Source organism: Homarus americanus, unplaced genomic scaffold (genome assembly GCF_018991925.1).
Source record: "Homarus americanus isolate GMGI-L3 unplaced genomic scaffold, GMGI_Hamer_2.0 scaffold18547, whole genome shotgun sequence".
Classification (NCBI taxonomy): Eukaryota; Metazoa; Arthropoda; class Malacostraca; order Decapoda; family Nephropidae; genus Homarus; species Homarus americanus.
Genome location: NW_024725521.1, coordinates 1,327,368 through 1,352,254, shown reverse-complemented (window position 1 = coordinate 1,352,254; position 24,887 = coordinate 1,327,368). Strand labels below are relative to the sequence as shown.

Here is a 24,887-nt window from a genome sequence, read left to right as displayed (position 1 = left end):
ATTTTTTTAGTGATAAGTTCACACAAAAACTAGACGATTTTCATCTATGACACTTTTGGTGAATTTTACCATTAACCGAGATATCGTGAGTTGAAGAACAAAAAACTACCAGAAAAGCTATTTTTGCATTTGTTGCTACAACCTTTGCAGACAAGACAACTGTAAGACACCTTTCTTCCGTTTCCCTAGCAAACGACCTAGAACCTAGATATTTAATATGCGGGGTCCAGGGGTCGGAGACCACCGATTAGGGAGCTAGGTTTGGGAATAGAGTACATTGGTTTGGAAATAGAGTAGTGGATGAGTGGAACAAGTTACCAAACATCATCATTAACTCGAATACACTGGATAGCTTCAAAAATAGGTTGGATGGATAGATGAGCGATAGGGGTTGGGTGTAAATGGGACTGCCCAGTATGGACCAATAGGCCCGCTGCAGTTTCTTCCATTCTTATGTAAGGAAAAGACGGCATCACGCTAGCGCTTTTCCGTCATATTATTGCATAAATTTTCCCAAAATTGTCAATTTTTTGAGCTCTCCCTCTCACACACGCCAGTCTTTTCGCATTCGTCAATTGTAAACAAATAAGATGGCGATGTATGCCTTCCTCTTGATTTTTTTTAACTAATATTGTCTATCATGTATTCTTCGGACAGGAGCGTCCACACAGGAATAGAGAGACCGTGAAGAAGTAAACAAACATATCAGATGTATTTACGAATATCAACATCACTAAAAAAATTACACTTCAGCAATTTATTAAAAATGTGATACTTAATAGTTTTAAAAATCAATTTATTATATAAAGGAACTGGCCATCCCTGACTTGAAAGGGGTCTACCTGCACCCCACTCAGCCTTCCATGTGACTACAGTATTTGATTTCTTTCAGATTTCAGACATTTAGGACAATGTCAATCCCATTAGGTATGTTTTATGGCTCAAGGAGGTTGGAAGACGAGGTGCAACCCTGTGTTTCATCAAATAATGACACAGGTGCTAGTGCTTATGGAATGGCTGAACTGTCTTTGACACCGATGAGAAGGATGATAATGCAAGTGATGATGATGATGATGATCAAGGAAATGTGTTACGTTAAGTTAGGATTACGTTAGGTTAACCTCAACCTCAAGAATCTCGGAAGAGAAGATGTGATAAATGTCCAAGGAAGATAGATAAGAAGACGAGTAAGTCATGTATATGTGTTATTTTCACCGTGTTGTGTGCTAGGCCTTCAGTGTTAGTCAACTCCACCTGGTTCACGAGGGATTAAGGTAAGGTTGATTAATGAAGGATTGGTGGGTTAATTTTTACCTGGTTGGGTCTGGTTAAGTTGTGCCTGGTTGGGTATGGTTAGGTTAATTCAGGTTAAGGTCATATGATACCCTGGGTGACCTAGAGACAACTCTACTGGCGGCAGACATGGCAACTCCAGTTTGGCCGTCAATTTATTTAGCGTGTGTTTGTAGTTCTCGTTCTGGGGACATTTTAAAAGTCACAAATTATCCTGTCGAAAAGAAAAACGACCGAAAATGTTCACCCAGGCTTTCCAAAAGTAATTCGTCGGTTGGTTAGTGCACAAGTTCGTCACTCACAGATAAGAGGATAAACTCTTCCTCAAGTGACGGCGCACGAGGACTTAGGCTAGTTTTATGAACCTCTGGCGGGGGAGTTTTATAAAGGACATGCTGCAGAACGGGCCAGACCGGCCGGCAGGGAAAGTCACACGGATCTCCGCTTAAACTGGTTCCCGCCTACCTCCTCCGCCATCAAGCCCATTTTTATTGCCTAACTAACTTACTAATTCCGCAAAAGTAAAGTAAATAGACAAACGCCTTATAATGATTACAGAAACATTTATAAGTAGAAGCCTCGGTAACTAACTTTCCTTGTTGCACGATATAAACGCCTATTCACAAGCACATGTACCAATATACTATATAAAATCACCATACTGTATTATGTCAAGTCTTGTAAACTATATACATACCTCTTTTTCTTCCATAATAAGCACCGCCCCTCATTTTAGTTGTGGCTTGTGACTGGTTGGAGCCAGACGCCTTCAATCTCATGAGTTAAGAGTCCAAATGATCACCTACCCTCCAGGATTCTGGTACTACACCCGGTTTTAAGGGCATGTTAAACAAATTTGCTTTGGGCATACTAAGCTCTTCCTTACATTCCTTTAATACTCTGGCAAAAATCTCATCGGGACCTGGTGACTTATTAGGCTTTAGCTTGTCTATTTGCTAACTAACATCGTTACTAGTCACTACTATCCCACTTAATCTATTTTCTTCACTATCTCTGTATAGAGTCGGTGCCTCGGGTATCATGTTTAAATTTTCGGTGGTGAAAACTGTTGAAAAATATTTATTCAGATTATTGCTCATTTCTCTGTCGTTATCAGTTAGCTCGCCGGTATCTGACTGTATTGGTCCAATCTTTTCTCGTGTTTTAGTTTGATACATATGAAAGAATCCCTTGGGGTTTGACTTCGCCTCCGTTGCTAACTTCAGTTCATTATTCCTCTTTGCTTTTCTTATCTGGGTCTTAACCCTACCGGCCAATACCTTATAATAATCTCGGAGGTAAACTTCACCACGATTGATTCTTCTACCCATAGCCTTCCTTACTCGTGGTAGACAGGTCGATGCCTCACCTCTCCCTCCTGTATCGGGTCCTTATAACTCCTTCCCCTTGTTTATCTTACTCCCCTATCCCCTCTCCTCTATCTCTAACCTCCCCCCATGTCACCACCACTACCACCCTCTCCTCCCTCCTCGTGTTGATTATCTGACGTATGAGATTAATTCTGACTATAACTGTCCGTCTTAATCTAGACAGACAGACAGACAGGGGGGGGGGATATTAACATCAGTACAGGTAATTTTTAGTGCCTGGAGGACGAACAGACACACACAAATATAAATGCACACAGTAACATACACATCCGTACACGCATATACACACATCCGTACATGAACACAGACACACACACACGTCCGTACACGCACACAATGGAAGCAGTAATGTAGCGAGTTAGAGGCTATGATGAGCGGTAATGGCGCCTAACAACCCTGCAGTGGGCGGAGGAATGTGTTTTACTTCCTGCATCAATTACCCCTTATACAACAACACAAATCCCCGCTGCCAAACACCTGTTGAAACTCTCAGTGGAGGGACAATCATCTGTGGCATATCTGACGACTGGGCTGGTCAAGACCATGGTGACAGTAGACCCGGAACGACCGTGTTAATAATAAGAACATAAGAGTGGAGGAAACTGCAGCACCAAGACAACACGTACTGTATTTTATCCCTACAAAACATAGCAAGGGAAAGTTAGTTTATTGCTGGCTTATCGGTGAACGGAAATAGTCACAGGAAAAAAAGTCACATGACTTGTACACATTGACAACACAATATATATATGATGGCATTGCACGTAGGTTAGGTTAGGTTTTTTCCGTGCCTTTTTTTTGTGATTTTTTTCCTGGATTCGGCTTATCAAGAAAAACTTTTAAAGATTGACAACAAAACCAGAAGAATCAACAGACGAAAAACAGAAGACGATCGCCGTGACAACATGACCACCTACTGAAACGACCCACAATGGACCTCCTTGCACTGGACTAACAACATGGCGACCAGAGCTAATGATAGCAGGCCACAACCTATCATATTAGCGGGAATAACAAGGACACAGCCACCAACCATCACAGTCACCTTCACTTTATGAGAGAGAGAAACACCCACATGCTGAGAGGAAGCCGTGGTTATATTTAACGGCTAACATAACGTGACAGAGAGATTATAAATCACCATGAAGAGGAAGTTAAATATATAAACACAGTAGGCTGGTTGAATCCCACTCGTCTGGGTCCGGGAGTCTCAGAGGTTCCAACACTCGCCTTAACCGTTAACTTGTGACATAAACTTCACCTCTGTTCTACTCACGTTACCACAAAAATAAAAAAATAAAAAAATAAAAAAAATTGCGAAACAGATTTTTCGCGAACTGTAAAAATATCTCACTTAGCGACGGGAAGTACTACACCTGCCAGCCAAACATTACGACAAGTTGGGTTAGGTTAGATTAGTGTAGAGGTAACGGTAAAAACGTTTAAAATGACCAAAAACAAACCCAAATAAACAGAAATAATGCCAAAACCGTCCTAGTAATTGCTTAAACAACCCAAAACATGACAAGCGGAGGAGTAAACAGTGCACAGTGACAGCCAGGGAGGCGCACCACACTTACACGTCATAAACAGTTTGTGTACATTCGCCCAAATTGTATTGTACCCACCAATGTGTGTGTGTGTGTGTGTTGACTTTGCTTTGGTGTACTGTATTATACGGCTTTATGATTCACTCTCATTAATACAACATCTTAAATGTATTGTAACGTGGAAACTATGCAGAATCTGACATTTTACCAGAGACATTGTAGTTTAGAATTATCCAAGGATTCCATCCTCCAATTTAATGTACTCTTTGTTGAATCACCCTGTATAATGACATGATCGATCACGTCACAAAACCTCGTAACTAAAGCCACTATTCTTCTCGCTCCCTGAGTTAACTTCCTTATCTTCCCTTTCATTATCTGTCCGTCTGTCTGTCTCTACTCAATTCTCGCTCTTTTTTCTGCCTATTCTCTCGCTCCGTCTGTCTCTTTATTTCTCGCCTCTCTTCTTTCTCTCGATTTAAACCAATGTTTGTATAATATCTCAGTTTGTTTTTACTCCTATATGTCAATGTCTCTGACAGTGTAACACCTCCTTCATCCCCCCCCCCAGGAGACAACCTACAGGTCACACACACTATCAGATTCATCCAGGTGGGCGATTACCTCCTGAAGGTGAGCACTAGTCCTGGCATGGTGAGGGTTATGAAAGGAGGTAGTGAGGCAGCCACATGTCTCCCTCCTAAGATTTGGAAACTTCTCATGATCTTAACTTATCCTGACAGTGATACAGTCGAAAACACATCCACTAATCACAATCCCCATTACATACAGCCTTACTTCACCAAACATTGCCAGGTAGAATTGTTAGTACGAGAGCCAAGGAGGGGTCGATGCATCTTTGGCTGACTGTTTCCTCGTCTACACTGACCTCACCCTTCACCTACCTCCTGCCGCTACTTAAATGACACAATCTAAAAAGCTTCAGTAGTAGACAAACCAATATCTCAATCTTACAAATAGTTTTATATTTATCTTCAGGAACAACATCACTGCCACACAACTTCATCCTCCGCTAAACTGAAAATCAACAACTTCTGCCAAATGTCCAAAGAACATTTCAATCAGCAGGGTAAAGATCTATTCAGAAGTCGTCTGGCTGAGGTGAAGTTATTGTCACGGGAAACTTCTCATGATCTTAACTTATCCTGACAGTGATACAGTCGAAAACACATCCACTAATCACAATCCCCATTACATACAGCCTTACTTCACCAAACATTGCCAGGTAGAATTGTTAGTACGAGAGCCAAGGAGGGGTCGATGCATCTTTGGCTGACTGTTTCCTCGTCTACACTGACCTCACCCTTCACCTACCTCCTGCCGCTACTTAAACCGACACAATCTAAAAAGCTTCAGTAGTAGACAAACCAATATCTCAATCTTACAAATAGTTTTATATTTATCTTCAGGAACAACATCACTGCCACACAACTTCATCCTCCGCTAAACTGAAAATCAACAACTTCTGCCAAATGTCCAAAGAACATTTCAATCAGCAGGGTAAAGATCTATTCAGAAGTCGTCTGGCTGAGGTGAAGTTATTGTCACGGATATAAACACGACCATCGACCACTCCTGATCCTACAACCTTGATTGGTCAGGGGGAGTCGGGGGGGGCGAGGACAGGGTGGGGTGGGGAGGAGAAGGGGTTGAGGAGATGGTGGGTGGTAGGGAGAGGGAGGGAAGGGAAGCCATGATAAAACCGAATAATAGAGGGAAAGAGAGATGTCAAGTGTCATGTTAAACCATTGAGGAGACGGATGAGGGTGGGGAAGGATGAGTGAGGGAGGGGGAGAGATGAGGGTGTGTGTCTTATTATCGATAATAACTACTGCACAACTTATGGTCACCACCACCACCTCCCCACTCCTACCCCACCACTACCACCCACCCTCCCTCTCACCACCACCACCACCCTCCTCCCCTCACCACCACTAACACCTCCTCTCACCCACCACTAACACCCTCCTCACACCACCACTAACACCCTCCCCCTCTCACCACCACCAACACCCTCCCTCCTCACCACCACCACTAACACCCTCCCTCTCACCCACCACCACTAACACCCTTCCTCTCACCACCACCACCAACACCCTCCCTCTTACCCCCACCACCACTGCCACCCTCCCTCTCACCACCATCACCTCCCTCCCTCACCACCACCATTATCACCTCCCTCCCTCTCACCACCATCACCTCCCTCCCTCTCACCATCACCATTATCGCCACCATCACCTCCCTCCCTCTCACCACCACTACCACCACCACCACACTGGTAATCCACCACCCTGTTATAGCCTGACCAATAACTTCCCTGACCAATCGACAATCGGTATAATTTTTTCTCCCACAATTGAGCGAGGAATAATTTGCATCATGTCTGCCTTCCCTTCCGGTTCAACAACACCCACAATTTACCGTGGAGTTAAACTCGTGTTGTGAGCTTAACGCATGGTACATCACCAGGTTATTTGTTCAATGTTGTGTGCTTAAGACAAGACACACACACGGAAGAGAAATCCATAATCGAAAATGTGGGTGAATTAGGTTAGGTTAGGACAGGTTAGGACAGCTCAGGTTAGGTTAGGCTAGGTTAGGACAGGTCAGGTCAGGTTAGGTTAGGTTAGGTTAGGACAGGACAGGTTAGGTTAGGTTAGGACAGGTCAGGTTAGGTTAGGTCAGGACAGTTCAGGTCAGGTTAGGACAGCTCAGGTTAGGTTAGGTTGGAAATAATGGGAATACAGGATTAGATTTCATTATTGATCGTGGAAACAGACAGATAGGAGAAAGAGATGAGACTAAGTGACGCCAAAGAGACACATGGAAGACTTGAAGGACAAATAACTTTATATTGTAATGTGTCCAACTGGCCCATCACCTCACACGTGGAAGAGTCAAGTATCATTATGGCGCCGCTGCTCTTGTAGACGGTCCCGCGAGGTACTACGTAGTATTATGGATGGGGCGACGTCTAGTGTTTTGGATAGGTGGGCTACAGGAACGGTTACAGTGAAGACAGGTGGGATGTTACAGTGACAAGACAAATATGTGACAAATGAGGAGGAAGAGGGGCACTGCAGGAGACTACAGTGAGGGGGGGAGGGGCACTGCAGGAGACTACAGTGAGGGGGAGGGGCACTGCGGGAGACTACAGTGAGGGGGAGGGGCACTGCAGGAGACTACAGTGAGGGGGAGGGGCACTGCAGGAGACTACAGTGAGGGGGAGGGGCACTGCAGGAGACTACAGTGAGGGGGAGGGGCACTGCTGCATAGCCGACAGTGAAGTGCGGGGTGGGCTGCCGGCGGGTGTGGTGACCTTGGGTGGTGATTGCGCCCATGAGAGCAACAATTGTCACCACACTAACACAACCACGCCTCTACACCTGGGGACACCCTCAGTACACGACGACCACACTGTCTCTATACCATCCGGCTCGCTCACCCACCAGAGATGCTCTTATTAATCACCTCATTACCACCTCAAAGTTAAGTACCCATGTGCCAGGCTAGTACTAGGCGGGGATTATAACAAAATTGAAACCACTGATATCGAGGCCCAGCTGCTACCTAGAGAGACGTAGAGTGAGGGGTGATATGATCGAGGTGTATAAATGGAAGTCAGGGCTAAACAAAGGTGATATAACAAAGGTACTCAAACTATCCAACAAGGAGCGAACTCGTAACAATGGTTTTAAATTAGACAAATTTAGATTTAGGCGAGAAATAGGTAAACATTGGTTTAGAAATAGAGTAGTTAACCAACCACCTCAACCAATGCCTCCTATCGGGTGTAGCACACACCTATCAGTGCTCTGGTCCCCAGCTGCCACTACCAGCCACGTCCAGAGACTCTACATCAAGACCTACAGGCCGATTACTGACTTTGCAGTGCGTCTCTTCGGATGACGTGGACACCAAATTGATAAATTATACCAACACCACCACGGAAGCTCACCACCATTTCTTCCCCGAGAAGTCCGTTTGATCACACCCAGCCGACTTGCCCTGGATCACACCTCGGATCAAAAGACTTATGCAACAGAGAGACAGCATCTTTTATCTCAATTACTACAACCAATTCATCCGTGAAATACGCGCTGCGAAAAAGTCCCACTACCCAACCAAGTTGCAACACCTGAAGCAGACCAACAACAATTAGTGGTATGGTAAGCTTAAAGAACGCTGTGGACTAAACAATAAGACACACCCCCTCCCCTTCCTCAGCCATCTCTCTAATAGTCACACAACTGAGCATCAAACAACCATTTCGCAACTATATGCCAGACGCCCCCCCGGCTTGACAAATCCAGTCTTCCTGCTTGCCTATCAGCCCCCTCTCCCGGTAGCAAGACGTTTGGACAAACTGAGAAGAGCTTACCACTGAAACGCTACAAGGAGTTCTCCTCGGAACAAGCTAAGCCCCTCTGCTCCATCATCATTGTTTCCCTCAGTCAAGCAAGATGTCCAGCTGACTGGAAGACCTCATATGTCTCACCAGTGCCCAAGTAAACTAGCTCACAATCCTTAAATGAGTTACCACCTAGTGACATCACCCCAGTATCCAGGTTAATCTGCGAAAGCTTCGTTTTTGACTGGGCACTATGCTGATATTGCAGGCGCCGTACATCCTCAGCTATATGAAAACTTCCTCCACCACTCACTGTCTTGTCAGCTTTCTCGACTACATATACCGCCATCTGGAAAAACGAAAGACATCTGTGGCTGTCGCCTTCATTGACTTCACCAAAGCATTTGACCTAGTCGAGCACAATTTAGTCATCAACAAAGCTATCGACCTCGGGTTTCGAAGAAGTCTTGTAACAGAGCTTACAGACTTCTAGTGACCGACGCCAAGCTGTACGCTTCCGAGGGGCTCTCTCCACCTTTTAGTCACTCACCTGTGGCGTCCCCCAAGGCACCAAGATGGGACCGCTTTGCTTCCTTATGCTCAATAAGAGTCCAGTATTTAAAATAATATAGTGTGTATATTTAGGGAAGGTGGCAAGGAGCTGTGGAAGATTAGGCAGCACTACAAGAATCTAATTAGACATAATCCCTTCTAAAGGATCAGCTGTGGTTTGTTGATAGGAAGTGTAGAGTAATTTATGCGATTTTTTAAGAGAGAGAGAGTAAAATGTAAAAGACCGCCAAAATAAAGTGAGACGGTAAACGTTTGTCATCCCCCCAGCCGGTGAGTAGGGTTGGCCCCTCAGGCTCACACAGAAATCCTCACTGACACCCCACCCAGTCATAGCACCACACATTTCCGCATACTTGCCCATACTCTAACTCCCGCCAACAACTCTTTACTCTACATCTAATAATAATTCTTTCTTCCTTGTCTATTCTCCTGTTATTCTTCATTTTTTGTGTTTTTATCCCTCCTTACTTTTTTCTTTAATTCTTGTTTCCTTTTCTCTTCTTCGTTATATTTTCTTGCTTCTCACTCATTTCATTTTTCTTATTTCTGTCTTCTCTTATATCCTCCTCCCCTGTTATTCCCATCTTCCTCATTCTTGCTACTTCTAACAAAAATGTGTTTGTTTTTAGTATATTTTTATGAATTAGTTTTCTAGTTGTGTCTCCTTCCGCCTTAATTGTTGAAGGGAAGGTTAGGTTGGGGTATAGTTTCCTTTAAAATGATTTCAATAAAGGTTAGGTTGGGTTAGGTTAGGTTTTCACGGGTTATTGTGTTATTTATAAGGAAACGCAACGTCCACCAGTTAGAAACCGATCACACCTCTGACTCACACAAGGGGATGCCAGACATTGCCAAGTGTACCTAACTCTTCTTACATCTTCTAAGTCATGGTGTTGGCTCTTGACACACACACACACACACACACACACACACACACACACACACACACACACACACACACCATAGTACTCGAGCAGTATAGGTTGACGGGCACCTAACAATAGCACGAGTTTACATTTATCGTTTCAGTTTACTAGTCGGTCGGTCGGTTGGTCTTTGTTAATGAGTTTTAGTACAAGAGAAAACTGAATACCTGGAGGTTGAGCCCAGGACACAGTGGGAGATGTACGCGCCTTACCATCACAAGTAAGGGGAAGGACTGGTTGTTTAATAATAATAATAATAATAATAATAATAATAATAATAATAATAATAATAACTCAAGGTACAAATATGATATAAAAATAAAAACGTTTCTACTTTTACGGGGATTAACCGATTAAACCACCCGGGCACAGGTCACCGCCCACATCAGGGCCTGGGGGTTGAACCAAAAATAAATACAGAAATGGAAAAAAATACACACATCAAGAGTGAGAAACAATATATTATGGTGTGTTGTCATAGTAAGAGAAACAATTGAGACCCTGCAATTGTGTGTAAATGAGGCAGAAAGTCAGATCAGCAACCTAGGACTTGGTCACAATTTTTGTGATGCCATATAGCAGCAGGGTCTACCATTAGACAACACATTATGCTTCCAATATCTTCCCTGGGACACACGGGCTACTGGGGCATTGCCGTGAGTCAGCATTGTGCCGGCCGCCACAGTTACAACATCTGGGATCAATCACATAGCCCACACCATCCCTATTAAGGTGGTCTTTGAATTTCTGGGCACAGGCGACAGAGTTATGGTTATGTGAACAGAAGCGACATCTGGGATGATCACGTCGGCAGCAGGCAGTGAAGGTGTGACCCCAGTGAGAACAGATAACACAAAATGCAGGCAAAGGATGATAGGGTTCTGCATAAAGTGGAGGGAGGATTGGGTGGGCCTCCACAGTGGTTGGGTACTCCTTTCCCTTCCACTTGACAATGACAGCAGCTTGTGGGGTGGGGGGTCGACGTATACTGACGCGCATCTTCGATGTCAGCGCATCGGGGGAATTGTTTCACTAGGATGTGGCAACATTCATCAGCGTCTACTAGGGTAGGGGGGGTGGATCAGGACAACCCCGTCAAAGCCAACGGTACTAAGTGTTTCATAGACCTCAAGAGTCTGACACTTGATAAAGTTCCGGTTCTTACCTTGTCGAAATTGAATGTTGGGACCGTGTTGTCTGCAGTACTTCATCATCCAATTAAACTGTTCCTCGACAGTTTTCAGTGAGTTCTTGGGGAAGTGCAGATTCAGCTTACTCAGCTGGTTGGCAGAGGGCAGGGTGACAGGGCCCGTGGCACTGGTGTTTCCACTCCAGCTAGTATTTCCCATAGAAACATTACCGTCACTGTTATAATCACTGGGGTCTGACTCTTGAAGGGTGTTGGATTCAGTATGACCAGGCGAGTTGGCGATGGTATCAGTATCAGAGATGTCTGCGTCCACGAGAGAGCCTCTTCTGTAACGTTTATGTTGACCCCCCCTCATGCTGGCAAAAATTTGCCGGCTGAGGGGACCTTTGTGGGACGATTGGGAAGTCAAGAGCACCTATGTACATTATTACATTTTCGCCCCCCAGACCCCGATGTGGGTCTGTGACCTGTGCCCGGGTGGGCTAATACCCGTGTAAAAAAAAAAATAAAAAAAATAATAAAATATATATATATATATATATATATATATATATATATATATATATATATATATATATATATATATATATATATATATATATATATATATATATATATATATATATATATATATATATATATATATACAAACTAGAGCAACATATTAACTTACTTCAGTGTCTCACAATTATTAGATAACCTAATAACTGTATGTTAAAATAGAGAACACTAACAGTTGCTAGATTAGGTTAGGTTAGAAGGGCAGGCGAGGTAACCATTCTATACTAGCAGCCGAGTTTTGAGTGTGAATATAGCGAGGATGAGATAATGACCTTGATGTTAAAATTATTTCTGAGAGAGACCGCATGCCTTGAGCTTGGGAGGGCGGCTGGCTGGCTGGTGGCGGTGATGGCAGTAGTGATGACGAGTATCTGGTTTATGTGAGACAGCAGTATTGGTAGCGTTAATCTCTCTCACTCTCTCCTAATACCTTCTGACACACGAACATTACACTGAACTGCGATACATGCATCAAAGACTAGCAATAATTACCAAACAAACAAACATTCCCTCCATAACACCAAAAATAACAACACTGACGGTTTCATAACTATCACGTCAGAATTAATTTGTTTTAGAATACAAATTAATTTATATCAAGTAAAAAAACAAAGTCTTACTTAGTTTTGAACGATGCTTAACGAGTCTACCTGTAAACTATAAGACCAACGGAGTAATATTCCTTCTACGACCACCGCCAGCCACCAACCCTTTATTGGTCTATTTTTTTCTTAAATTCTCTTTTCTATTTATCTTTCGTATTTGTTTTTCATTATTTCTCTTTTATCTCTCTTACCTTATTTATAATTTTACCTTATTCTTATTTACTTTCCGGTTTACACAGGCAGTGGGTAAGGAGGTGGAGGAGAGTGGTGGAGGGCGGTGTGTGAGTGCGGGGAGGTGGAGGAGGGAAGGGGTTTACCCGCCTGTCCTCCCTCCCTCCCTCCCTGGTAACCGAAGCAAGGAGAGGAAGAAGGATAATGGATAACTGATAATAAGACGAATCTGGAATAGGTGGGAGGACATTTACGCTACTGCACTGTCTTTGTGTACAGTCAGGTTTTATACACGGTAGTAGGCAGCTACCAAATAGGGCGGTACTACCGCCTGGGAAGATATTGGAAGCATAATGTGTTGTCTAATGGTAGACAGCTGTTAACATTTGGATAAAGTTCGATATTAATTTTTTTTTTGCATGTGAACTTTAATTTTGACCAAGGACGGACACAGCTGCTCCTCTAATTCTAGGGCGTTAATGTTACATCGTCAAAAATAAACCAGGACAAGGCCGGGTATCCCAGCTAGTACCTGTATAGTAAAAACAAAAACGAATCATAAGTCTTGTATCCCACGTTAGGAATGATTGGGTTAAAATTGTCTGGGTGCGGTCAAAGCCACGTTGTTGTGGTTAGGTGACCTTTAATACTTAAATAATATACAATATTCTCTTGAGAGGTTCAAACAGCAAACATATCTTTGTCTTAACAAATATTTGAATAATTTTAGTTCGATAATAGATACTGTAATGCTACTGTAAATGTATCCTCGTATCTCGCGGCGAGAGAAAAAAATAAGTTAGGCTCGTAAAACCAAAACACAAGCAGGAAGGATACCAGCCTAAATGATTCTTTGTTTTCAACTTGACATGGTAGTTCCGGGATAATAGTTCGCCTCCCCACAGTTAAGAACATAAGAATGGAGGACACTGCAGCGGGCCTATTGGCCCATACTAGGGAGTCCCAATTACTATCACCGCCTCCCCACAGTTACTGTCACCGCTAAGGTTAGGTTTGAAGGGTCACTCTGTCCACACAAGGGGAGAGGGACCAGCTTGAGAGGTCACAACCTTGATGTGTTTACCTGTCAACGTGGTCAAGGAAGCCGCTTATGTAACGAAGGAGATATTGTTTACATCTGGACGACCTCACCTGTGTTTTACCCACAAGTCAACAACGAGTCTGGTCTCACATTCTCAGAGAGTCGTAAGTTTATGTCCTTTTCTCTTACCTTGGGGTACAAGCATGTGCTGAGTAATGGCAAGGTCTTCCTTTAAATTTGCCTTTTGTCTAGATAATGCAAGTCCGCCATGTCAATTAAATGTTCCAACAACATAACCACACACACACACACACACACAGCCACCAAGTACATAGATATTCCACCTATGAGACTCTCACTCCTCACCTGTCACTACCACGGTAAACAAAGAATCACCACCGGTGGCGCCCGGCCCAGGTAGCTGCTTCCTCCAGGTGAAGGAGGAGCCAACCATTCAGTACAACCGGACATAAACTATCAGAATATTTGCTCAGTGTCATATATAGAAGCTATATGCTGATAACCACAAGAAAACAAGAAAAAAAGAAAACACGAAGTTCCCAAGCGCTTTCGTGTAATTCACATCTTCAGGGGTGAGTACAGACTAAGGAGTAATTAATTATTGACAAGGGTAATATATACAGTAAAGGAGAGTGAGATCAAGTCCCTAGGGACAGCAGGTGTCTACCATATTCAGGTCAACCCTTTCACTTGGTTACAAATCTTGTTTATCACAAAATTATCCAGTTTGTACATATCATTACTCAAATTCATGTTGACAGATTCGGTATGTTTAATGAGACTGAATTCTATAATGTTCCTACTGACAATTGAATTACAAGTTAATATTGAGGAACCATTATCCCAGTCAATGCAATGATTATTATCTCTCATATGAATGAACAGAGCATTGGATCCCTGGCCTGTCCTAACACTATATTTATGTTGTTTAAGTCTAGTTGTAAGATCTTTTCTCGTCTGGTCTAAGTAGAACAAATTACATTCCTTGCCGAAAACTACGATGTGACTATCGGAAAATGGGGTGGGAGGTTCTATCTCTCTTAATTTGGTAATGTAGTTGGACTACCGTTTTGTAATTACTAACCTTCTTACGCGCTTAAAAAACCTACATTGTTGAAGCTTAGTAATAACAACCACCAGAATTGATACTTGAGGCAGTGACACACACACACACACACACACACACACACACACACACACACACACACACACACACACACACCAAGTACAGTGCACCAGACATATTCAACCAACAGACAAGACCTAACCTACTTAACCAAGACTGTGCACAGCAATCCCTTGGCTCAGACATTAGAGACATAAATTGTTTTGGATTAGACATGTATATGACCATTGTGCTGGGGTAGTTACTTGAGGCCCATTATTTTACTGCACTTCAACTTACGGTGTTCGAAGCTGTGTATAGAGACACCTCCAAACACCAGTATACACACGTGTTTATCTTTCGTCTGTCTGACCATTTGACAGCCAAACGATCACGTGTTGGTGGGAATCATAATACTTTAAATTAGTTAATGTTATTCCAAGAATCTCCTGCAGGTGTTATGTGAGATATGAAGTGGGGGGGTGAGCCGTCACCAGCCAAGAGAAACAGCGTGAAAAATGGCTCCATAACTCCCTCACAAGTCACTACCACAAACTTCTGAAAAGGATCGAGTGACCCTGACGGTTTGTAGACGTCATCTGTTTACATATATGACGTCAACAAGATGTCAGCTATTTTTACGTTTGACTTAAATACCCGAATGATGACATGCCCATTATTAAACCTAACCTAACCTAGCCTAACATAATGTTACATACAGTATATATGTCAAGTAATAGCACGAGCTTACGCAACCTATCCACATGACGTCACATCCTTACATATACGACGTAAAGATGGCGCTACTTCTTTACAACACGAAGTAAACATGAAAATCGCTTACCTACATGACGTCACTTGCTACCATACATGACGTAAGCGTGACGTCATAGACTCTCCACCAATCAGAGTACATTGACCAACATTAAGATGCTCCAAACAGTCCAGCAAAACAAGTCTTTTATTTTATTTTACTGAGATAATTGAAGACAAGAATATAATACCTGGATAACCTGTTAAGACAATACACCTGGATAACCTGTTAAGACAATACACCTGGATAACCTGTTAAGACAATATACCTGGATAATCTGTTAAGACAATAACAGTATTTAAGATGTTTAGGAACACAATGTTCGTAAACAGATATACGGGGTAACACTCACGTACGGCAACCTCTAATATATAGTATGTATGTGTGTAATGTTCGTGTATGACGACCCACGTACACATGGAGAGAGAGAGAGAGAGAGAGAGAGAGAGAGAGAGAGAGAGATAATACAACCTTAACATTATTTTCTCCCAATAGTATGAGACTCCGGTAGGCTGGGGTACAGCTGCTCCCATGTTCCAGCGACTCAACGTATGGCAGCGATCCAGGGAGGCAACGCTTCCAACATACAGTACAGTACACTGTACTAGGCTCTCGTCTCTCACCTGAGGGAGTCTTCCATTTGTGATGTTTGAGCATATATAAGAATATAATAAATAAAAAAATTGTAAGCTATTTAAAAAAAAGACATGATAGGTGGTGAAAATATTGGTAAGAACAACTACCATAAAAATATCTTCATCTGCTTTCACTGTTTTCAAAAATCTTCATTGATCCAAATTTGAACGAAATTTTTTTTTTAACTTGATCTGATCTAAAAATTTTTGGAGATCTTGCTCTGGCTTGAGTCTTCTAGAAAGTTTTTTTTAGGTTAGGTCAGGTCTTCGTCCTATTTGAATGTATCGAAAACATCCTACATATTATTGAAGAGTTTCGAAAATATTTTGTCCTGAATGTTGTCTCAATTAACTTATATATATATATATATATATATATATATATATATATATATATATATATATATATATATATATATATATATATATATAAACTCGATTTGCAACGAAAGTTTTGGAAGGGCAATTGGACGTTAACACCCATGAGCGGGACGACGAGACTGTAAACACGGCTGGAAAATAAGTCTCCCTTGATTTATAAAGATCGTCAAGCGTGACCTTTATGCTGAGTGATGATGGTCGGATTACTCTCTGGCAGGGGTAGACGTGACCTAGCTGCTGCTGGTGTGGCGGTAGTGGTGTTGTGTTGTGGTGGTGGTGATGGTGTGGTGGTGGTGTTGTGGTGGTGGTGTTGAGGTGGTGGAGATGGTGTGGTGGTGGTGTTGCACTCAGCCAGTGGATTACCTGTTGTGCAGTACAGTACAGGTATCAGTTTAATCAAATACACGTCGGGTATGACCTACTCTCAGCCATGGATATATTACACGATGAACTACATAAAAACATATTTACGATACATGAACGTCACCGACCTTAGTAAGCATGGTCTATTTATGTTGAACATTATCAGAAACAAAATTATAGAACTGTTCACATTATTCAAGGATTACACGTTTGAGTAGAGTCAAAATATACAATGACACAAGAGTGATGTGGAGACTTACCTCACCCATGTCCAGAGAAAAACACACAGTGACATGAGGTTGACCAGAACCTCTCTCACCGCACACTGCATAATGAAATAAATCAATATATCCATTTCACACGATTGACAATTACACCTTAACTGATAAACCAAACTATTTGTCTTCTACACACACGTAAACGCTGGCCCTAACGACTGTGCTCTGCCAACTTAAAGATGTGATGTGAACAACAGGATTTTGTATCCCGCGGTCGTTGTCACAATTGCCACACACCTCACGTCTGGTTTACGCCTCTTGCCCTACACAAATCATATTACTTTCCTTCTTGAAATTACCTCATATGTTTTTTAAGGTATTTAAAACTGACATATTATTATAAATGTGACAAATTATCACTATTTAGAGCAAGACGTAGAAGGTTGGAAGCTTCCAGCTGTTGGCACCACAGCACTCAACCCACCTGCTGAACACCAACGGTCGACTGCATGACGTCATACGTGTGGGCGTGAAAAGCCACGGGACCAGATGAACGTTTGCATAAGTAACATCACGTCTTACATGCAAACACACAACTATAATATCTTACATTCTGCTAAAGCGAGCTATCTGTTGGTCTAGTGCGGCTCAGACCTTTCCCAAATACTCGTTCTGCCCGATACTTCCCCTGATACGTTAAGAAGTAGTGTTCATGGATTACCTTCTCGTCCTTATAAAAACAGTGACGAGATGACTTGGTGTCGGGGCAGGTGAGAGACTTGTCGGTGATCTCATAGCAATATTATGCCAGAGTTGTTGTAAGACGTGAACCAGTACCGATATTGTCTTCCGTGTCTTGTAAATATTGTAAGATTTTGACAGGTCCGTACGGTAAATATTCTCTCATAACGAACGTAAGATAAAACTAGCTGAATATTATTAGCCAGCTGGTGAGAAGTGAACGTACTTATGTGTTTCAGCTTAAAGTGAATCGGTTAAGAGGGTTTCCACACCATGAGCGAGGAACTATAGGTATTAATCGTGTGCAACAATAAATTAATGTTTTAACCAATCTCAAAACTATAAACCACGTATTCAGTTTATTCATTAATATAACTATTCATCTTCACTACTGTAATGTGTAGACCGATACATGAATGGTTTGACCCAACATGTGCGTACAAGAAGGCGCTTGTGTGTGCAGGATCCCAAAGTGTGTGTACAAGCAGCGCCCTAACGTGTGTGTGTGTGTGTGTGTGTGTGTGTGTGCAGGATCCCAACGTGTGTGTACAAGCAACACCCTAACGTGTGTGTGTGTGTAGGATTCCAACGTTTGTACACGCAGCGCCCTAACACGAACGTGTGTGTACTCGCAGCGCCGTGGCGTGTACAGTACATGTAGTGCTCTGCAAACATTGGTGGCAAGGACAGTCATCACTCAACAGTGACGTCATAGCAACTGCTTAAAGTTCTATATATCTTTCAAACTCAGGTAAGACAGAAATGGACGGACACAGAAAACATTAATTATTTATGACCATTAATACAGTACAGTATCTTGATCTTACTCGACTCTAAAAACAAAAACAAAACATTTTGATTCAATTAACCGATTTATATACATACACAGTTTTTACTTATTTAATCTGGAATATTTCATCTCCTGTATATTTTTTGTATTTATTAACTAACATATTGTCTTTTTTCATACAAGTGTGAATCGGTGAACGAGTGTGATCGTGACGTCATCTTTCTCTTCACCCGGCATAATGTACTAATGAAACCGGTCAGTCTACAAAAAATACCCCCAAGGATAATTATTAGAGTATTTCAGGTCGACTGAGTGGTGTACCAGCTGGACAATAGTTTCCACGCACTTATCGCTAGACACAATTTTCACCAATTAAACAATAAAAGGGCGAGGTTATAAAATAATACCCTATCCTCGCAGTTTGTGCCGTGAGTCAATCTGGCAAGTACTTTCACGCCCCAGCGTTAACAGGAAATCTCTTTGACGTAGGAACTCAGTAGAGTTTTGACCTCCTGATGATGATACAGACGCACGACCCAGTGACCACGTCGACCCAGTAGTGTGGAGGGGACACTGTATCCAACTACCCGTCCCCCGTGCCCCCTCACCTCCCCTACTCCCTCACAACGACTTGTCATCACGACAGCCGCTGGTGTAAATTTTTCACTCGTATTAAGACAAACTGTACACTTTATTATCTTATACCGCATCTATTTACTTATTTTATTTAATATCGTTAATTCAAATCACACTTTTTTATTTTTCGAAATTTTCACTACAGTAAGTTAGCAACATTCTTCAGCGATATTATTATGAGTTTAGAGTTAGGTTCTTTTGCTTCTCACCGAGTCTTGTGTTTTAATAATAAGATGCTGGCAGTGTCGTCTTACCAAGCTAACCTTTTTTTGGTGATGTGTTAAAGTGGTCTTAGGGAGCACTTGATGCCGTGTGAACCAAGAGGATCGCCCGCTGTTGTCACTCCGGCCTGTTGTAACACCTTTGGCTACACTAGGGGATGGGTGGTAGAGGAGAGCAGAAGAAGACAGGAGATACTAACTAGGAATTATTGTTGTTGCTTTACGTATGGTAGACACAACAACTACACCATGACGTCACACACCCTATTATCTACAACTCTCCCTTCCTCCTTTTTTGTACCCCCTTAATCCCTCTACTACTAATCCTACCCCCCCCCCAGCACTCATGAATACCACCACCCTAATACCAACACTACCACCGATGATGTCACCACCACACCGCTCCCCCTCCCCCACGGCCACCTGCCTTTCCACCTGGCCACTATCTTACCCCACATACGTACTGTACTAGTAATAAATATAGATACTTAATAAATCCGGATTGATACTTATAAAAACGCCTTGATGAAGATAATGAACGTGGTGTGGTCTAGAGAAAAAAGATTAGTTATGTCCATAATGTAATCTTACCTGACTAAAGTTACTCGCGTGTGTGTGTGTGTGTGTGTGTGAGAACTCAAGGGCGAGGAGGACTATAGAGTAAACCACAAGTTCAACTCGTCTCTCCATAAAGACGTATTAAAGATCAAAGCTTCATTACAAACACGGGCGACGATAACCCACGTCGGCAAGCACTAACGATGATAGATAAAGCACATACAATGATATAATCAGAAGGAAAGGTTACTTGGGACGAGAGAGAGAGAGAGAGAGAGAGAGAGAGAGAGATAATCCCGGGAAATGAGAACTATATTGATCCTCGTCTCAGAAGGTGCAGGTCACAACACACATGCAGCGCCACCCAGCATCACACAACGAAGTGGACAAACACTAGCGAGTAATAGCTCAGGTCCAATTAGTGGTGAATTAAGAGCCTCCACACAAGCAGTAATGTCCTGACCACCGCCATCAGACCATCTTCACCACCATTACCACTAAACCACCACCACCACCCTAACCACACCATCGCATCATCCTCGTCACTATAACCACATCAGGGCCCTGTCACCATACTCGAGTTACACCCCGCCGCTACACATAATCCAAGACGGGCAGGGACCCTCAGGACGGACAGGGACCCTCAGGACGGGCAGGGACCCTCAGGACGGGCAGGGACCCTCAGGACGGGCAGGGACCCTCAGGACGGACAGGGACCCTCAGCTGGGACCGCTTTCCTCTACTAATTACCAGGAGTCCGTCGTGATCACAGCTGCCTCGTGGTCCTGCCCGGTAACTTAACACTGTGATGACGGTCCCAGCTCCTGTGTTCACCCTCCTTCACACACACACACACACCCCTTGCCACGCCAGACGTCCTGTCTACCTCCCAGGATAAACGAGAAGGGCACACACACACACACACACACACACACACATAATGTGCACACGCACTGTACACATTCTGTATATATCCTCAAACACACACATTCTGGACACAAACACACATACTGTACATAACCCACCTCCCCCCACACACACACATCACCTTTAACACAGTCATTAACAAGAGAGGTTCTATCACAACAACTCCCACTTGTAACATCTAAAATCCCCTTGTGTACATCTGACCTTTGACATACCCTTTATCGTGACCTCTGACCTATGAATGCACCATTTACACAATGTCCCAGACTTCACCCACTCTGCTTTGTGTACATTAACACCCTCGACACCAACCTACCTACCTACCTACCTACCTTTCTCTCCCCTTCTCCCCAAAAATTCAACACGTCCGCCAACACTTAACACTCCTTCCTGTCAAACGTCACACACACACACACACACACACACACACACACACACACACACACACACACACACACACACACTCACTAAACAATGCCCTCTTGCCCTTCAGCTCACAATGTTAATTCTCAAGACGATCACAATACTGCGGCATGTGTAGTGCAGACGGTAACAACACCAGTACAGATAGTGTTAGGTTGTGGAGTCTCGCTTAACGGGTGTAATTGTGAGAGGACGACCCTGTGGTGGAGGGAGGGATGAGGGAGGGTAGGAAAGAGAGGGAGAAAATGAGGGTAGAAGTGGAGGAGAGAGAGAGAGAGAGGAAAATACGCAAATTAATTTACTTGTACTTCACACCTGAACTTGTATACATAAACTATAGAAGCTTGTGAATAACGTTATACATGGCGACTCATAATCAAACGCATTCATTCAAAGACCAGCACACAACGATTTACTCTAAGTGCCCAATTAGACTTAACGCAAACTACTCCCAGTCCCCGCATGGTTAAGACCCTGTTGACCTAACTGGTGTAGACTGACCCTTCAGACACTCAATATATGTAGTGAAAAAATATTAAAGCACTGGCAGTAAAACTATTAACATAACAACCATCTGTACTAATTACTTCAAACAACTCTTAATATTCTCTTCTTAAGGGTGAAAGTCTGATAATGTTTTCAATAACAATTAAAAACTCCTCTCAAGAACGGTTCAACTATCACACTCCATCAATAACAACCCAATTACCACCATACCACAGCTGACCTTCACAGCGTTAACAGGAGAGCCAGTGACCTTCCAATTCCCTGAAGTCCTGCGGCTGGACACTTAAGCGCGCGCACACACACACACACACAAAGCAGGACCATTAATAAGTGTCGCACTATTTTGCCCCATCATCCACAAGTAATTAGGATCATAACAGCTAATAATTTTACACCTCCCTCCTCCATGTAGCAATGTGCAATAATAATAATAATAATAATTAACGGTTTATTGAAAGAGCTTAGCGTAGAAGGCTGAAAATATGCAATTACATATTATTTGGGGAATGGGTTACGAATTACACACACACACACACACACTTCCAGGATTAAAAGACCTTCGGTAAATTTACATAATCTGAAGATGCCATTAACGACGATATAATGGGCTTGGGTGATGGAGAGCATGGGTGATGGGAGGAGGCATGGGTGATGGGAGGAGGAGCATGGGTGATGGGAGAGGGAGGCATGGGTGATAGGAGGGAGGCATGGGTGATAGGAGGGAGCCATGTGGGTGGTGGGAGGAGGCATGGGTGATGGGAGGAGGCATGGGTGATGGGAGGCCACCATGGGTGGTGGGAGGGAGGCATGGGTGATGGGAGGGAGGCATGGGTGATGGGAGGAGCCATGGGTGGTGGGATGGGTGACAGGAGGAACATTAATTTTTGTTTAATTTGTCACAGAGGCTAGTTTATTGTGCATCCCATACTCATCTTGTAAGCGGTAGCACAGAAGGATTACAGAGCAGAGTTAACAAAGGGTTTGTATAACTAACCCCCGTGGTCAGGATATTATGGCATTGAATGGTATGGAGTATTTCATGTAAATTCTTTGTTTAGTTATGTACATAGAGGGTGACTTACTCGCGGCATGGGTGGTGGTGTGGGAGGGAGGCATGGGTGGTGGTGTGAAATTACAGGGGGCATGGAGTAGTGGTGTGTGGGGGCATGGGTGGTGGTGTGTGGGGGGCATGGGTGGTGGTGTGGTGGGGGGGCTTGGGTGGTGGTGTGGGGTGTGGGAGGGGCATGGGTGTGGTGGTGTGGTGGGGGTTTTGGGTGGTGGTGTGGCAGGGGGCAGGTGGTGGTGTGGGGTGTCGGAGGGAGGCAGGGTGGGTGGTGTGGTGGGGAGGGGCATGGGTGGTGGTGTGGTGGGGAGGCATGGGTGGTGGTGTGGGGTGTGGGAAGGAGGCATGGGTGGTGGTGTGGGGTGTGGGAAGGAGGCATGGGTGGTGGTGTGGGAGGGAGGCATGTATGTAAACGCGCAGGCTTGTAAATGAAGAAAGCGTGAATGTAAATATATCAATTAAGTGCGTGTGCATGACTGGTCGGTTATGCTAACGTTAAATACATGTAATAGACTCATTCTTAAGGGCCGAAAAATATTGTATAGTACATCATTATTTAATCCCTTTGAGAGATTAACGTTCTACCAGAAGTTTACACCAACATAGTTATCAAATCCATATGCTCACATTTTCTTTCTCAAACCTATAGCTTCCCATTTTTTTCAGCCACATATCTAGTTTTCCATTTCCTCTCTGACACCGCCCTCTCGTGGCATCACCAGCACCTTGGATACAACTCGGTCGCTTCCATATGCAAAAATTCCCTCCCGATATCAACCACCACTAATATTAATTACTTCGCACACAATGCTTATGGCTATCACGATTAATTAAAGTAAACGCTTGTGACCCTGACCCCTGACCCAGCTGTTTCGAAAGGTCAACACACACACACAAGTTATGTAGACTATAGAACTGTTGGCTATCACACCAAACCTTCGCCCTAAACGATTTCCTAAACAGCATCAAGAATAAAAAACAAAACAGCACACACCACTGCAAGGCCTGTCCTCTGAACCTTCATAATAGACCTTATTCCCCTGACCCATAGAGTACAATGTTGTGGTTGTAGCTTAGTGGTAGATAAGACCAATGTTACCAAGTGGGGGCTGTTACTGTTCTCACTGCAGGCGTGAGTAGTACATCAGTGTCTGGTAACAGTGGGTCGTTTTTGCAGCCAACGGGGCTAATTTCTGGCGGAGTTAGATTGACCTTGTGGGGTCGTTCGCTTACTTGGTGTTACTGCTGACACACACACACTACTATTTTTTTGCGGTCACTGGGAATGGAGCATGACGATCATCCAGCTATGATACGAGTTATTAAGGAGACTCGAGAGGCCAATACGGGACCGTCAGGACCGTCCACATATGTTGCAGGTGCGGGGAGTCTTTCCAGCGCTGCCGCTTGTCTACCCTGGCATACAGTCGGGCTAATTCAAAGGTGTTGACACCTTGTGTGGTGCTCCTCCAAGCGTTACGGTGTGGAGTGATAGTCTTCCAGGGGAGGGGGTCGATTGTCACTTTTTCAGGTTTGTCTTAAGACTATCCTCATACCATTTCAGTTGCCCGCCAGCATTACGTTTACTATTCAATAGGTGACTGTAAAGTTGCTGCTTTGGCAGTCTACTGTCGTCCATGCGGGTAACATGGCCAGTCCAGCGTAGTTGTTCATGGATGATGGTAGCCTCGATGCTCCTACAGTTGGTGTCAGCAAGAATACTGGCATTTGTTCTCTTGTCTTCCCAGCGAACTCGGAGGATGGAATGTAGACTACGTTGGTGAAAGTTTTTAAGTGCCTTGAGGTGCCTCCTGTGTGTGACCCATGTCTCGCTGTCATATAGCAGGGTG

At 43.6% G+C, this 24,887-nt stretch overlaps 1 protein-coding gene across 14 annotated transcripts in view; it reads right to left on the bottom strand.

Annotated features, from left to right (window-relative positions):
- The window catches only part of LOC121865216 (FH1/FH2 domain-containing protein 3-like), a 97,461-nt gene that overhangs the window by 62,271 nt on the left and 10,303 nt on the right, over positions 1 to 24,887 (bottom strand). For 10 of the 14 annotated variants that reach the window (XR_006088725.1, XM_042364564.1, XM_042364555.1 and 7 more), the window contains exon 1: positions 17,214 to 17,299. The exons of the other annotated variants lie outside the window; for them this stretch is intronic. Coding sequence is in view for 9 of the 10 variants with exons in the window: in XM_042364564.1 (XP_042220498.1) it covers positions 17,214 to 17,284 (71 nt within the window). In the remaining variant the exon portion in view is untranslated. Of the gene's footprint in view, positions 1 to 17,213; positions 17,300 to 24,887 lie in introns of those variants that run through there. 14 annotated transcript variants of the gene reach the window in all.